General features: G+C 46.7%; 1 protein-coding gene across 3 annotated transcripts in view; it reads right to left on the reverse strand.

Annotated features, from left to right (window-relative positions):
- Nucleotides 1–2050: 2050 nt before the first annotated feature.
- The window catches only part of LOC141162503 (uncharacterized), an 88681-nt gene continuing 75972 nt past the window's right edge, over nucleotides 2051–14759 (reverse strand). For all 3 annotated transcript variants that reach the window (XM_073648676.1, XM_073648675.1, XM_073648677.1), the window contains 3 exons: nucleotides 13722–14075; nucleotides 4383–4449; nucleotides 2051–2593 (listed from right to left, as the gene is read on the reverse strand). In XM_073648676.1, the coding sequence (XP_073504777.1) occupies nucleotides 2491–2593; nucleotides 4383–4449; nucleotides 13722–14075 (524 nt within the window). In that variant the 3' untranslated portion in view covers nucleotides 2051–2490. The remainder of the gene's footprint in view (nucleotides 2594–4382; nucleotides 4450–13721; nucleotides 14076–14759) is intronic.

Below are 14759 nucleotides of genomic sequence, written 5' to 3' on the forward strand. Positions count from 1 at the left end.
TGCCACTCTCCAGCTCTTCAGTTAACAAATTGTCTTCTGTTATAAACAGATATTTCAAATTTTGACTCCTCAGTCCAGAGAACCTGGCTAAACTTCTCCAAAAGTGCTGTCATTTCTGAGCTCATGGCACCACTGGACATCTTCCATTTTTAAAGTGATATAAAATGATGTGTCTTTCATCTACTGCACTAAGTTTCCTTGGTCAACCACAGTGTCTATGGCCCTCATCATTGCCTATTTATTAGTGCTTCTTAAAATATACATGAACAGTGCATCTTGAAACTCAAGTCTCTTTGAAATCATTACCTGAGAGAAACCGCACTGATGAAGTATAACTACCTTGTGTTTTACTGCTGTGCTCAGTCTTACCATAGTGTCTGACTTATGACATGAAAGTCTTCCATCATTATGCGCTTCGCAGAGGGGCCCAGCAAGACCGACACCAAACCAGCAAAGGTGCAGCCACAAAAGCACTTGGCACAAGCTGCCCAGCTAGGCAAGCCCTTGAGGGCTGGAAATTCTCTTCATCCAGCTCCCATTAAATGGAAGGGGGACTTTAGCAGAGCTCTTCCCAGGCCCACTCTCACCGGACAGCTCGCATCTGGTGATGCAACTGGTGCCCAATCTAGGACCAGGTGAGTACCTCTGCAAGAACCCTTGAAGTAAACCGGAAGAAAAAATGAGAGAACCCCTGAAAAGATAGCAAAACCTAATGCTAGTGTGAGAGTGTGAACTGTGATAGCAGCAGGAGAGCATTAGGACCCTGTGAGTTTTGCCTGGCTGAGCTCAGAGCAGAGGCAGATCAGGAGACCCTTTGTGTCCTGAGGGTATCTGCTGTGTGAGATGCTGGACGGGAGTCCGAGGAGAACTGTGAGGACTGAACTGCAACAAGACTCTTTCTCTACAAGCTTTCCTGTGGGGGTTGATAACCCCTGTCCCTGGTGAAGCTGTATCCCTGCTTAAGAACGAGTGCTGAGCTGGGGAAAGCTGTGTGGCTCTTTGGAGTTTTGTGGAAGTCCATGCTGAGTGGACTAGAGACTTTGTGCTGAACAAGACAAGTGTTGAGTGAGAGGGAAAGAGACTGAGGATATCATCTCTGTGACGGAGTCCGTGGTCGGTGGTCTGGAAAACAGTGAGTGACTACGAGAGGAGAGATGGGGTCCGGTGCCATTCACATTGAGAGAATACTGACAAGCCTGGTGAAGAGTTCTTCCCAGACCTTAACCTGAGGCTACAGGACTAAATTCCCCGGCGTGTGGGCTCGGCATCGGCCGACAAGACAAGGAACCTTTGCTGTTTTTGTGAACGTTGCTTTTTATTTGGTGCCAAAGTTTTCCAGAACAAGCTGCAGCCACCGCGATTCACAGGCCTGTGATAGACCACATCTGAGTTTAACAGTACCGTAACTGTAAGATACCCGGTTATCCCTATACTAGGGGTATAAGAGCAACTGGTATAGTTTCATGCATTTTTATTGTTAAAAGTGGTAGGATTGTACTCAGTGTGCCATCTCAGGGGTCCATATAGACCGCCCTCACCAGACTGACACTGTGTTTAGGTAAAATTGTTCCAGATCTTTAGCAAAATTCACATAAACTGGAAACCTTGAGATGGATACATTGATTTCAGCTTTCACTGATTGTGTGTAGTTAGTAGGGACAGTGTCCCAGGTAGAACCTGAGACTGATTCATGCAATACTGAATTTTAGTCTAATTCCTGTTTTGTTTATTTCTGTCTCTGTCTCAGTTTGTGATTCACTGGATCTCTCTCGGATCTCCGGTCATTACACTAGCACCACTCACCACCACTGAACATGGGAACTGCAATAAACAGCAAAGGACTGAGCAGGGAGCAGAGTTAAATAGCGTGCCTAATGATCAGGTGTTGATTACCTCCCAATCATCCCCAGCCAGCTACTCCCTGCTAGCTTCAGCCGCAGACTGAACATAATCCCTCCACTGCTTAGTACCAGACACAACAGCTTCCACATTTCAGAGGTTACATGTACAGGCCATATCTGACATTACAGAGTAAAAAACTAAACACCAATGTGAAAAATAGGATTTAATGAACTACTAGTAAGAGCTTAGTGTGCTGGTCTTTAATAATGGCTTTGACATTTTTAAAAATAGGTTAGTACATAAAGCTGCAGGAGCTGTCACCAGAGTGTGGTCTGTGTGTGCGGATATGGAGGGACAAAGTGTGGGGGGGACTGAAAGAAAGGAGATTAGTCATATTATCCATCTTCATATTTCATTTTTCTGACCTCACAATCCCGGCTCTTGTTATAGGTCACTTTCTGCTTCTTTCATCTCAGTATATAATGTCCATGGCTGCAGAATGGATCCACGTATCATCCAGCTCTCAGCTCTGACACATTGTCTATATAACACTTATATCTCTTGGAGCAATAACAGGGAGACAGTCACTGCCTTCTGTACGACCCCAGATATAGTAATACAGGGATGACATTAACGTCCTCTGTCCTTCTAGAAAGTCAGGATTTTGGTTTCTTCCTGAGGTTCTGCTCCCGTGTCCTCATCAGCTTCTTCTCCTACGTCAGTCTTCTTCAGAGTAATGTTTTTTTTCATCCTACAAAATATAACATGTGTTACTTCTCTTTTTGAATCTTTCAAGTCTAAGAAGCTCAGGATGGTCTTCCTTGTCATGTCGGGGTTGTTCTGGGTCTGGGGATGTCTATCTATGGTTCAGAGGATTAAACAAATGTAAGATCTGAAGATCCAAAAGCAATCGATGGTCACAGAAGAAGCTTCTTGGTCTCCTGTGCTTAGACCTTGAGGACTGTATACTCCGCTAAGTTATGGGACAATAGTCACTATACATACAGGGAAATACTGAGGCTGCAGAAATCACTGGGGGCGAGGGGAAATGAACGAAACCTGGTGTAATGCCAGTAATAGATAAACAGTAAGAAGCTGTGTATACAGTTACTCCTTATAGCCAGGACAAGGTAATATCTCACAATGGAACAAAAGTAAAGAGAACCGACCCCAAGAGCTAATGTGGCGCCCCTGGGGGTTCAGTCGCCACAGGGGTACTGCACCTCATAAAAGAGGTGTGGTATCTCCTCTCCGAGGTAAGGATGGAGCACCACACAGGACCCCACTACACACTCAACACCACACTGCTCCCATTCTGAAGGGGGTGTAAAGCAAAATGTGCTGCCCCGGTCCTGAATGGAGGAGTAAGGGGGGAACCAAAGATAGGGGGAACCTAGTGGTGAGTGAGGGTGGAGGAAGCACTTTGCTAAACACTTAATACAATTCATATAAATACAGAGGCCATTTTAATAACTGGGTCTTTGGTCGCAGTTCCCTGGAGTGAATAGTCAGTATGTGCTGCAGCTGCTTTGGGAGGCTGCGATTCCCCGTTTCAGGCCTTGAGACTGGGGGTCGGGGCAGGGCTGAGTTATGGCCAGCTCTGTCTTGGATCTTAGTCAATACAAGAAGGCCCAGGAGGGGAGCAGAGGATGAAAGCTCCACAGGCGAAAGGATCTCAGGGGCTGCGGACGGAGCGGAGTCGCCACCTGCTACCCTTACTCTGGCTAAGCCAGAGAGACCCTGCCGCAAGAGGGGGTACCAGTCCCCAATTATCTGACGTTGCACTTCACGTCCCTGTCAGAGAAGTCGGGAGGCTGAAGTGGTTCCCAGGGGGATATGGACGTAGCGGCGTACGCCACCTGTATCCCTTATTCTGTGTTCATCCAGAGGGACTCAGCCTAACGCCACGTTTCACTACCGTGAGTAAAGCTTGGAAGACTGCACCCTGGTCTCTGTAATTCCTTCCTGCGCGGCGCTGCACACACCATATACCTCCAGAAGTCTACTAACCTTCTCTCCCTGCCCTGAGGCCCTGCTCCACCTGTGGGGATTAGTACCAGCTGAGCTGCCACGACACCCACCTCAGAGGACTGCTGCAGCGCTGGTGGTAATCACCAGGCACCACAGGTGGCGTAGTCGTTTGTCCACTCGATCACCATCGTTCCTCCTAGCCCCTATTTTTATGCGACAACCCTGGGCACGGACCGGGCCTAGGCCACGACTGCATCCACCGTACAGCGGCCCGCCGTCCGAGTAACCCCATCTCTCAGGGTGGGCTAGCGAGCGAGGAGGCTTCACACTTACAATCTACATGATGTGAATATTATGTGCATTATGGGAATATGAGGATATCTTATTAGTGAGATCCCCATTTGGTGAAACCCTATAGACCCCATAGATGTCAGACACAATCCTCACACTACAGAACGGCTGATAGAGATGTCTCATCGATCACTGACTGTCTCCTCACCGGCCGTCACCGGTAACACTGATCACACGGCGTCATTTACTGTACAATGTCAGGAGGAATAGGAACTTACCAGTTACTGAGGCCTCCACTGTTTTGTATTTGTTTTGTGCTTTGATCACTGTTTTTCTTTCTTTCACCTGAAATAGAATAAGATGAAATTAGTAGAAATTAATCTTCTCGGTTACAATATAAATTGCAGACAGCGGTGCGGCCGGTGATTACTGTGTTCCTGGGAATATTCTGCTCCTTCAGGTATAAGGTCCTGATCCCTACAGATGAATCCCCCATAGGATGAGCCGCCCCCACCAGTCTCCTGTAATGTCCCCAGGTATCGGCACTGACATTATCTCCAGTGGTCATCATGTAGACATCATCAGATGAGGACAGACGTGTCTCCGCTGTATGAGGCTGCAGATATCATATCTCCACCACTGATCTCACATACCGGCATTGTCATTATGTAGGATTGTGGCCTCTTTATTATCAGATAATGGGAGAATTAGACATTTGGCCTCATTCCCAGAACCAAACTTCTGGTCAGCGCGCTGCCCCCGTCCACTGTGAGAGGCACACTGACCCCCAATAGTCATTGGAGCGCGGCCGATGAGTGATTGTGAGATAAAGACACGTGACCACACATGTATCATCAGATCTGACCTATGACCGAGATGTGACTGTGGATGAAGGCGGAAGACACAACACCGGGAGCGGACAGGATTACAGGACTGGACTGCAGGAACGTCCGCTTCCCGGAGGTGACAGGGCCGATCCTGCACATGGTCGGAGGTGACAGGGCCGATCCTTCACATGGTCGGAGGTGACAGGGCCGATCCTTCACATGGTCGGAGGTGACAGGGCCGATCCTTCACATGGTCGGTGTCACTGATTATTTCCCGAATGGCGCGGCTCCTACAATGTAACAACAGCTAGAAATGGATTTCACTTCTGTCATTTCTGGATTTGCCTTTTCTTTTACCTCAACCACTTCCCCAGGGCAGAGATTAAAATTTTTGACAACAGGTTCCCTGTTTGCATGTGGGAAATCACATCTCTTTTCTTACCACATACAGTTACATGGTCTTCTCTCGCCTATAAAATGAGAATCATGGTAGCCTAAATTAAAGGCTCATTTTCTTTTAGTCCTATGTAACATCACAAACAACTCACATGCCTATTTGAGTACTGATAAAGTAGTACGTGTCATACAAGTATTTTTACACACCACACTGAGGTAGGACTTTTATCCCCAAACTTATGCAAAGGTTTAATGCTCCTAACATAAATGCATATGTAGTAATCCTTAACTTGTCAGATGGCATCATGCTCTATTAACATAGCCATCTATTAGATTATCTGATATGGATTGCTACATGGGTACAGGATCAGAACCAGTCACAGTACAGAAAGACAGCACCAGAACTACCATCAGTACAGATATACCTACCTCACCAGAAATGTGGTACCAATATTCAAAAAGGGGAAAAAAATGGCCCTAGGAATAATAGGCTGGCAAGTTTACCCTTTATTGTGCGTAAATTTTTTGAAGATTTTTCTAGGAGATGCTATACTGGAGTATCTCACTAAGAATAGCCTCATGACCCAACATCGACATGGTCTTCGGTATTCTGCAGCACATCCCAACACAGTGCCCTTAAAAATAGCAGTGTCATTATAATGCTTCTGAATAAAAATATCTGCCCATGTTGCTTCCCTGAATAAATAATTGCCCCTCACTTTTTCTGCACAAAATATGTCTCTAAACTGTCACTCTTATGGTACATGGCATCCACACAATCCTTCCTATGAACTAAGCCCTCTACAATACCACCGTTATGGATATGTCTTCCATAATGTCCCAAATGATTTTGTACCCCCCATGTGATCTCCCCACCTGTTCCCTCTGCACAGTGCCCCACTCCACTTGATCCCTCTCTCCACTGTGCCCCCAATCTAACTCCTAACCACTAGTGTTGAGCGATACCTTCCGATATCAGGAAATATCGCATCGGATTGGATCGGACCGATACCCAAAAAGTATCGGATATCGCCGATTCCGATACCGGAAACTAATGCAAGTCAATGGGACAGAAATATCGGAATGAAAATAAACCCTCTCTTTCCTTATAGGTTAATTCTACATGAAGTAAAACAACTAAGAATAATGTAGAATGTATTATGCGAAAAGCCGGCAATTCATCAGCGCATACACCGGTACCCGACAATTTACAACAGAAAGAATAGAGCTTCACACATAGATTAGATAGATAGAAACATGTCAGTCACATATATATGAAGTACAGTGACAGTGTTGATTACTGTACTTGTCATTTAGTGTAAAGGATTTATTTAAAAAAATAATTGTGTTTTCATGCACTGTCTCTTTAAAAAAGCCGGCCGGCAATTCAGCATCTGTACCCGACAATTTATAACAGACAGAATAGAGCTTCACACATAGATTAGATAGATAGAAACATGTCAGTCACATATATATGAAGTACAGTGATAGTGTTGATTACTGTACTTGTCATTTAGTGTTAAAATAAAGGATTTATTTAAAAAAAAATTGGCGTGGGGTTCCCCGTAATTTTAGTCTCTAGCGGAGGTTAAGCAGACGGCTGGGGCAGATGTTTGAAGCTTGGGAAGGGGGTAATACCCACGGAGCTTCCCAGGCTACTAATATGAGCCCCCAGCTGAATACCTAGCCTTTACTAGCTATTAAAATGGGGGACCCCCTCAAAAAAATGACGTGGGGTCCCCCTAATTTAATAGCTAGCAAAGGCTAGGCAGACAGCTGGGGGCTGATATTAATAGCCCAGGAAGGGTGCCATGAATATTGGCCCCTCCCAGGCTAGAAACACCAGCCGTCAGCTGCCCCAGAAATGGCGCATCCATAGGATGCGCCAATTCTGGCACTTAGCCTCACTCTTCCCACTGCCCTGTAGCGGTGGCAGTGGGGTAATAGGGTTGGGGTTGATGTCAGCTTATAATGCCAGCTGACATCAAGCCCAGGTTAGTAATGGAGAGGCGTCTATAAGACACCCCCATTACTAACCCCATAGTCAAAGTTAAAAAAAAAACCATAACCACCCAGAATAAAGTCCTTTAATTGAAATAAACACACAATTCTTTATTGTTCTAAATTAAACCATACTTACAATCACGCCCATTCCAGCTGAAGCCAACGATCTCCTGCAATAAAAGAAAAATAATAAAGCAACCTCATCCTTACCTTTCCATGGTTCCCACGATGGCTCCAGCTCTGCTACATCGAGATGACAGGCTGGACCGCAGCAGAACTCTGCCATCCAGCCTGTCATCCCGCAGACACTGAGAAGCGCAGGCATGCTTGCGCTCCTCAGTGTCTCTCTGTGATGGCATCCAGATGAGCCGAGGTCATGTCCAATGAACTCAGCTCACCTCATGCACGTCACTGACAGCGTGGGAGAATTCTCCTGCACTCAGCGCTTCAGCGTGAGAATTTTCCCACGCTGTCAGTGACGTGCATGAGGTGAGCTGAGTTCATTGGACATGACCTCACCTCATTCACGTCACTGACAGCATGGGAAAATTCTCCTGCACTCAGCGCTTCACCGTGAGAATTTTCCCACGCTGTCAGTGACGTGCATGAGGTGAGCCGAGTTCATTGGACATGACCTCGGCTCATCTTTATGCCGTCACAGAGAGACACTGAGGAGCGCAAGCATGCCTGCTCTTCTCAGTGTCTGCGGGATGACAGGCTGGATGGCAGCGTTCTGCTGCGGTCCAGCCTGTCATCTCGATGTAGCAGAGCTGGAGCCATCGTGGGAACCATGGAAAGGTAAGGATGAGGTTGCTTTATTATTTTTCTTTTATTGCAGGAGATCGTTGGCTTCAGCTGGAATGGGCGTGACGGTAAGTATGGTTTAATTTAGAACAATAAAGAATTGTGTCTTTATTTCAATTAAAGGACTTTATTCTGGGTGTTGTGTTTTTTTTTAAATACTTTACTAGAAATTCATGGCGGTCATGTCTAATATTGGCGTGACCCCATGAATTTCGGGCTTAGGGCCAGCTGATAATGCCAAGCTGGCCTTAACCCCTTTATTACCCAGTGAGCCACCACACCAGGGCCCTGGATGAGTTGGGTACAGCGCCAGAAGATGGCGCTTCTATGAACGCACCATTTTCCGGGGTGGCTGCGGACTGCAATTTGCAGCGGGGGGGGCCCAAAAAGCTTGTGCCTCCCTGCGCTGCGGATTCCAGCCCCCAGCTGCCTAGTTGTACCTGGCTGGACACAAATATAGGGCGAAGCCCCACATCAATTTTTTTTTAATTACTTCATGAATTTCCTGAAATAATTAAAAAAAAATTGATGTGGGGCTTCGCCCTATATTTGTGTCCAGCCAGGTACAGCAGGCAGGACGGGCTGCGCCCAACCACCAGCTGCCTATTTGTACCTGGTTGGACGCAACAATATAGGGAAGCCCTTTTTTTCTTAATTATTTAATGAATTTCATGAAATAATTAAAAAAAAATACGTGGGGCTTCTCCCTATTTGTGTGTCCAGTCAGGTACAACTAGGCAGCTGGGGGATGGAATCTGCAGCGCAGGGAGGCCCAAGCTTTCTGCCCCCCCCCCCCGGTGCAAATTGCAGTCCGCAGCCACCCCGGAAAATGGCGCGTTCATAGAAGCTGGATGCTGTACCTGGCTGGCATACAAAAATATGGCAAAGCCCACGTCAAAATTTTTGGGAAAAATTAATTAAAAAATAAATAATAATTTAGGGACTGCATCTTTATTAACTCCTCAAATGTCATTTAGTGTTAAAATAAAGGATTTATTTAAAAAAAAATTGGCGTGGGGTTCCCCATAATTTTAGTCTCTAGCGGAGGTTAAGCAGACGGCTGGGGCAGATGTTTGAAGCCTGGGAAGTGGGTAATACCCACGGAGCTTCCCAGACTACTAATATCAGCCCCCAGCTGAATACCTAGCCTTTACTAGCTATTAAAATGGGGGACCCCCCCAAAATAATGACGTGGGGTACCCCCTATTTAATAGCTAGCAAAGGCTAGGCAGACAGCTGGGGGCTGATATTAATAGCCCAGGAAGGGTGCCATGAATATTGGCCCCCTCCCAGGCTAGAAACACCAGCCGGCAGCCGCCCCAGAAATGGCGCATCCATAGGATGCGCCAACTCTGGCACTTAGCCTCGCTCTTCCACGCTGCCCTGGTGCGGTGGCAGGGGGTAATAGTGGTGGGGTTCATGTCAGCGCCAGCTGCCATGAAGCCCAGGTTAGTAATGATGGGCGTCTATAAGACACCCCCATTACTAACCTACAAAGTGTTAAAAAGAAAAAACACACTACACAATTTTATTTAATTCTTAGTTTACTAAAAAAAAATAGTTACCTGTCCACGTTCCTGCGCTGATCTCCCATGCACAGCTGTCACATCTGGAGATGGTGACAGCTGTGCATGGCTGCTGTAAGCTCACACTGCCGGGAACACGTCCGCTCCCGGCAGCGGGAGCCACTGACTGAGGTCACCGGAGTGCATTCAGTCAGCGCAGCTCCGGTGACCTCCTTTACGGCACTGCTGTACCGTGTGAATTTCTCACGGTACAGCAGGGCCGTAAAGTAGCTAACCGGAGCAGCGCTGCCTGAACTCCGGCGAACCCGCTTATGCAATGACGGGGCTGCTTTACGGCCCCGTCATTCTAGCAGCGGCAGCGGTTCAGAGCGGTCACATTCTATGTGGCTGCTCTGAACTGGAGATCTTCGTGGGACACTCGTGGACTACTACGGAGGGGTAAGGATAAGGTTGTGGTTTATTATTTTATATTTTATTACAGGAGATCGATGGCTTCGGGGAATTAGGTGTCTAGGTGAGCATAGGTGTAGTTTTTTATTTTTTACTTTATTTTAGGTGGCGATCGGCGGGGACAGGTAATGTATGAACTAATTTATTGTAGGTAACCACTGGCCACCAATGACATGTATTTAAAATTTATTGGGGACACAGTAGGGCAATTTAAATAGCAGGATCAGGCTGATGGGAACTACTGCTCCCATCGAGCTGATCCTGCTGGCACGAGTGGACGGGGGACAGACATAGGCCGATGGGAGTAGTAGTGTCACATCGGCCTATGTCTGCCTGCACGCACACACCCGCAGACATCGCACAGACACCGCACACACTCGCAGACATCGCACAGACACCGCACACACCCGCAGACATCGTACAGACACCGCACACACTCGCAGACATCGCACAGACACCGCACACACCCGCAGACATCGCACAGACACCGCACACACTCGCAGACATCTCACAGACACCGCACACACTCGCAGACATCGCACAGACACCGCGCACACCCGCACACATCACACAGACACCGCACACACCCGCAGACATCGCACAGACACCCCGCACACACTCGCAGACACACGCACAGACACCCCACACACACTCGCAGACATCGCACAGACACCCACACACACCAATCATGACGGGCTGATCGTCTGGGAGGTGTGGCTGACCTGCGCGGCCGTGGGAAAGTTCATGTGAGTTCATGCAATGCAGTCAAGCATGAACTCACGTGAACCCTCTGAGGGCACCGCGGCGACTTCAAATGAACAGCTGATCAGCATCACCTGATACCTCAGCTGTTCATTTGAAATAACCGGCGGGAAAGCGCAGCACAGAACGGGAAAGCCGGCGGTGAAGTCTTTTCACTGCCGGCTTCCCCGCCCGGGTCCTTCGCTCCCCGCTCCTAAATAGCAACAGCAATGGAATTATCTTCTGCTCCAACATCGAGTGCTAGCCTTCTCTGCTGTCCTCACTGCCTCTGCAGCATGACTCCAGGAGGATGATGATATTATCTCATCATGTCACTGCATCAAAACACATTATGTCAGAGCCGGGAGCTGAATAGCAGCGTTATTACCCTCACACTTGAATCCTGTAAAGGGGAACTGGATTGGATCCTGCAGCTCCTCTAGGGCAAATCGGACAAGTCCCAGCCCTGCATCTCTCTTCTCATGTATTTACCGCCCCACCCTGCAGTTTATCACTATTCTCAGTTCCCCTTTATACAGACCCATTCTGAAATACAATGCTCTTCTAAGCACCTCTATCTACAGCTCTGTTCAGCAGTGTATCACTCCTCGTAGCCTCCTGTATACTGGCTCCATTTGCAGAGCATCACTCCTCTCAGCCACGTAATATACAACCTCATCCTGGGAATACAGTGCTCCTCTCAGCCCTGCTACTGAGCCGCATCCTGCATTATAACACTCCTCAGCTCCTAAATACAGTGCCTTCCTGCAGTATAACACCAGCCCCTAGATACAGCCTCACCCTGCAGTATATCACTCCTCAGCTGCGAAATACAGCCCTAACCTCCAGTATAACAGTACTCAGACACAAAATACAGTCAAATCCTTCACTCCTTAGCTCCTAAATACATCCCCATCCTGCAGTATATCACTCTTCAACATCATCCTACAAGCAGAAAAACTAAAGTCCTAACCCCGTGCATAGGCATAGTCACAGAAGGGCATAGCTCCCAACTTTCAAATACAGGAAGAATACTATTGCGGCACTTACAGTTAAAGGAAACTTGTCATCAGGATTGTGCTAAGTAAACTACAGGCAGTGTCAGATTGGTGCTGTTACACTGATTAAAATGATACCTGGGTTGAAGAAATCCGTTTTGTGGTTGTTGTTTAATCTGTGCATTTGTTGTGGCAAGGAATAGATGCTACTGCGCATGCATCGCTGCCAGCGCAATTTTGCTGTAGTTAAATTTTTTTTAAATAACAAAATTAACTGCGCAAGCGCAATATTTAAAATAGGAGGCATGTCACTCAAGGTTCAGTGACCTGTCATTTAAGGCCAGAATAATGACTAAGGGGCCAGAGCACCAATAAAAGACCCCCCCACAGGCTGCCCCGGAGCACGAACATCTCATTAACTCAAAACTGCAAACACAGATTAAACAAGACGGATTTCTTCAACCCAGGTATCATTTTAATCAGTGTAATAGTGCCAACCTGACACTGCATGTAGTTTACTTAGCAAAATCCTGATGACAGGTTTCTTTTAAGTTTGCCCCTACTGAAGCTCTTTAGTTTTCTCACACAACATTATGGCCCCACACACCCCTTTCCCCAGTTTTGTATAGTTTTGTACAGGGATTGGACTTCAGAGGGAGGGGGGTAAAGTTATTGTCTCTGATTAACTCCCTTCAGACATCCGGAAGAACGATTGTCCGGAGAAGAAGAGGTGAGCGCTGCCATGAGTCCTGTGTCTGCCAACAGCAAAGCCTCCTAAGACCCTTCATGTGTAGGGGCTCACTCACAATTAAACCAGAGATCACTTCCATGAATAAAGAACGGGCTCTAATCCTCCTCCAAGTGTAACCTCTCCCAACCATCCAGAAGCATTTGCTTTTTTTCCAGCATGATAGAGACCATGCCACAAAGCAAAAGTGATAACCAAGTGGCTTGGTGAACCAAACATTGACATTTTGGGTCCATGGCCAGGAAACTCCTCAGATCTCAGTCCCATTGAAATCCTATGGTGAATCCTCAAAAAGCAACAAACAAAATCCCAGAAATTGTGATAAACTCCGAGCTCTGATGAGTCAAGAACAGGCGTCCATCAGTCAGTATCTGCCCAGAAGCCGATATCCAGCCGCCGGGGCGAAGGGCAGATGTCTGAAGAAATAAGGGTCAGCTCTGGAAATATTCATTCTTTACTAAAACTTAATTTATTTGTTAATAAAAGTGTAAAAACTTATCAAAATAATTGTACCTCAATAACCATAGAAACATCCGGCTAAACTGAAGACGCAAAATGTGACAACCAAACTGTGTCAAAACTTTTGGTCTCAACTGTACATACTGCAACACCACAGCATTGCAATATGTAGTAAAAATCGCAGGCTGGTCTTCATAGATGGTAGGCACGTGGATCTTCTCCAGATCACCGGCTGCCATGGCAATCCATTGGCACCCTGCAATCGCCCGGGTGGTGCTTCTTGGAACAGCGCACATGCTGTAAATGCAGTTGTAAGACGTTAAGAGCAGCAAACAGAGCTGTTCTAGGCAGATGATGGCTGAATAACACTGCTAGTGTCTGCTGGCAATAGTCAACTTTCGAGCCTGCTTCAAAAGAGGGGACTCGAGATTTGACAAACCAGTACGTAACATGTTTTGAAGGGTTTCTCTCCAATAACATTAATCATCACAGAACAGGTGATAAATATGAGATTACTGAGAGTCCAACTACTGGGATACCAGGCCATTTACTAGAAGTAAGTACACCCGTCCCTCCTACTATAACTCTATATAATGGACTTTATTTACTTTGTTTCACAGTCAGGAATTTGTAATAATCCACCTGTAAGTCCGGGGGCACTCACCGATGTGTAGGGGTCCGGTGCTCCGCTCTATGGGACGCTCCTCGCTGGGATGCTCCACTCTGCAGATGATTTCTGATCCTTGGTCTGAACTTATTATTGGGGTAAAAGTCACTGAAGCTTCACAGGAATAAGTGTTATCTGTCTGTTTCTTCTCCTTCCGTGACATATTGTAAATTCTGTCCACATTTGATGATTTTATGGGCAGATCGGTCATATTTCCGTCCTTCTTCAGGAACCAGAAAACAGATAGAAGATCAAGGAAATATCCGGATATCTCACAGGTCAGGGTGGCTGATTTACCATCTTCCAGATCGGGGACATTGATAGACCCGACGTGTGGACGCCAGGGAAGATCTATAACATATGGAAGAAGATGAGAAATGTGCACTGGGTCCGGTATAAGCAGCACAGACTTTCTGCGTGTCAATCTGTTAATCCCATAACCCAAATGGAAATACCAGTGCATTCGCGCCAAGGTCGATATGTGTGTAGGGAGCTCAGGAGCCGAGTCTGCTCCACATATGGCAGATTCCAGCTGTGTTACACAACCAGCATCTTCCTATGACAGAGCTGAGCTCCATTTGCTACTGTTCAACCACATGGAGGATATTATCAATCAGTGACAGCGACACATAAATGAGGCAATCACCGGTGTGTGCAAGCACCAGCTCCCATCAGCCACCCATGAATGACACAATCGTGGGGTGCCGATTGGTTATCATGGCGGCCTGAGGCCTACTGAAAGCCATGACTACCATCTTGGCACTCCTGTGAACAACAACTACGGGTTGGGCTTAATAAGAGACCACCATTTGCACTATATACCCCAATACTAAAGATCAAGTGATTGCAGGTTCAAGCCCCTCAGAAAGACTAAAAAACGAAAATGTTCATAAAAATATTAAATAAAATACAAATTTCAATCACCTCATTTTTCCAGTTTAAAAATAAGGGAAGGTATTGCTGCATCCATAAAAAGGCCAGGCGATCAAAATATAAAAGTAATTAATTTACAGTAAAAGCTGTAAAGAAAAAAAA

The sequence above is a fragment of the Phyllobates terribilis genome, unplaced genomic scaffold (genome assembly GCF_046119375.1).
Source record: "Phyllobates terribilis strain yellow unplaced genomic scaffold, ASM4611937v1 Scaffold_9__5_contigs__length_417890890, whole genome shotgun sequence".
NCBI lineage: Eukaryota > Metazoa > Chordata > Amphibia > Anura > Dendrobatidae > Phyllobates > Phyllobates terribilis.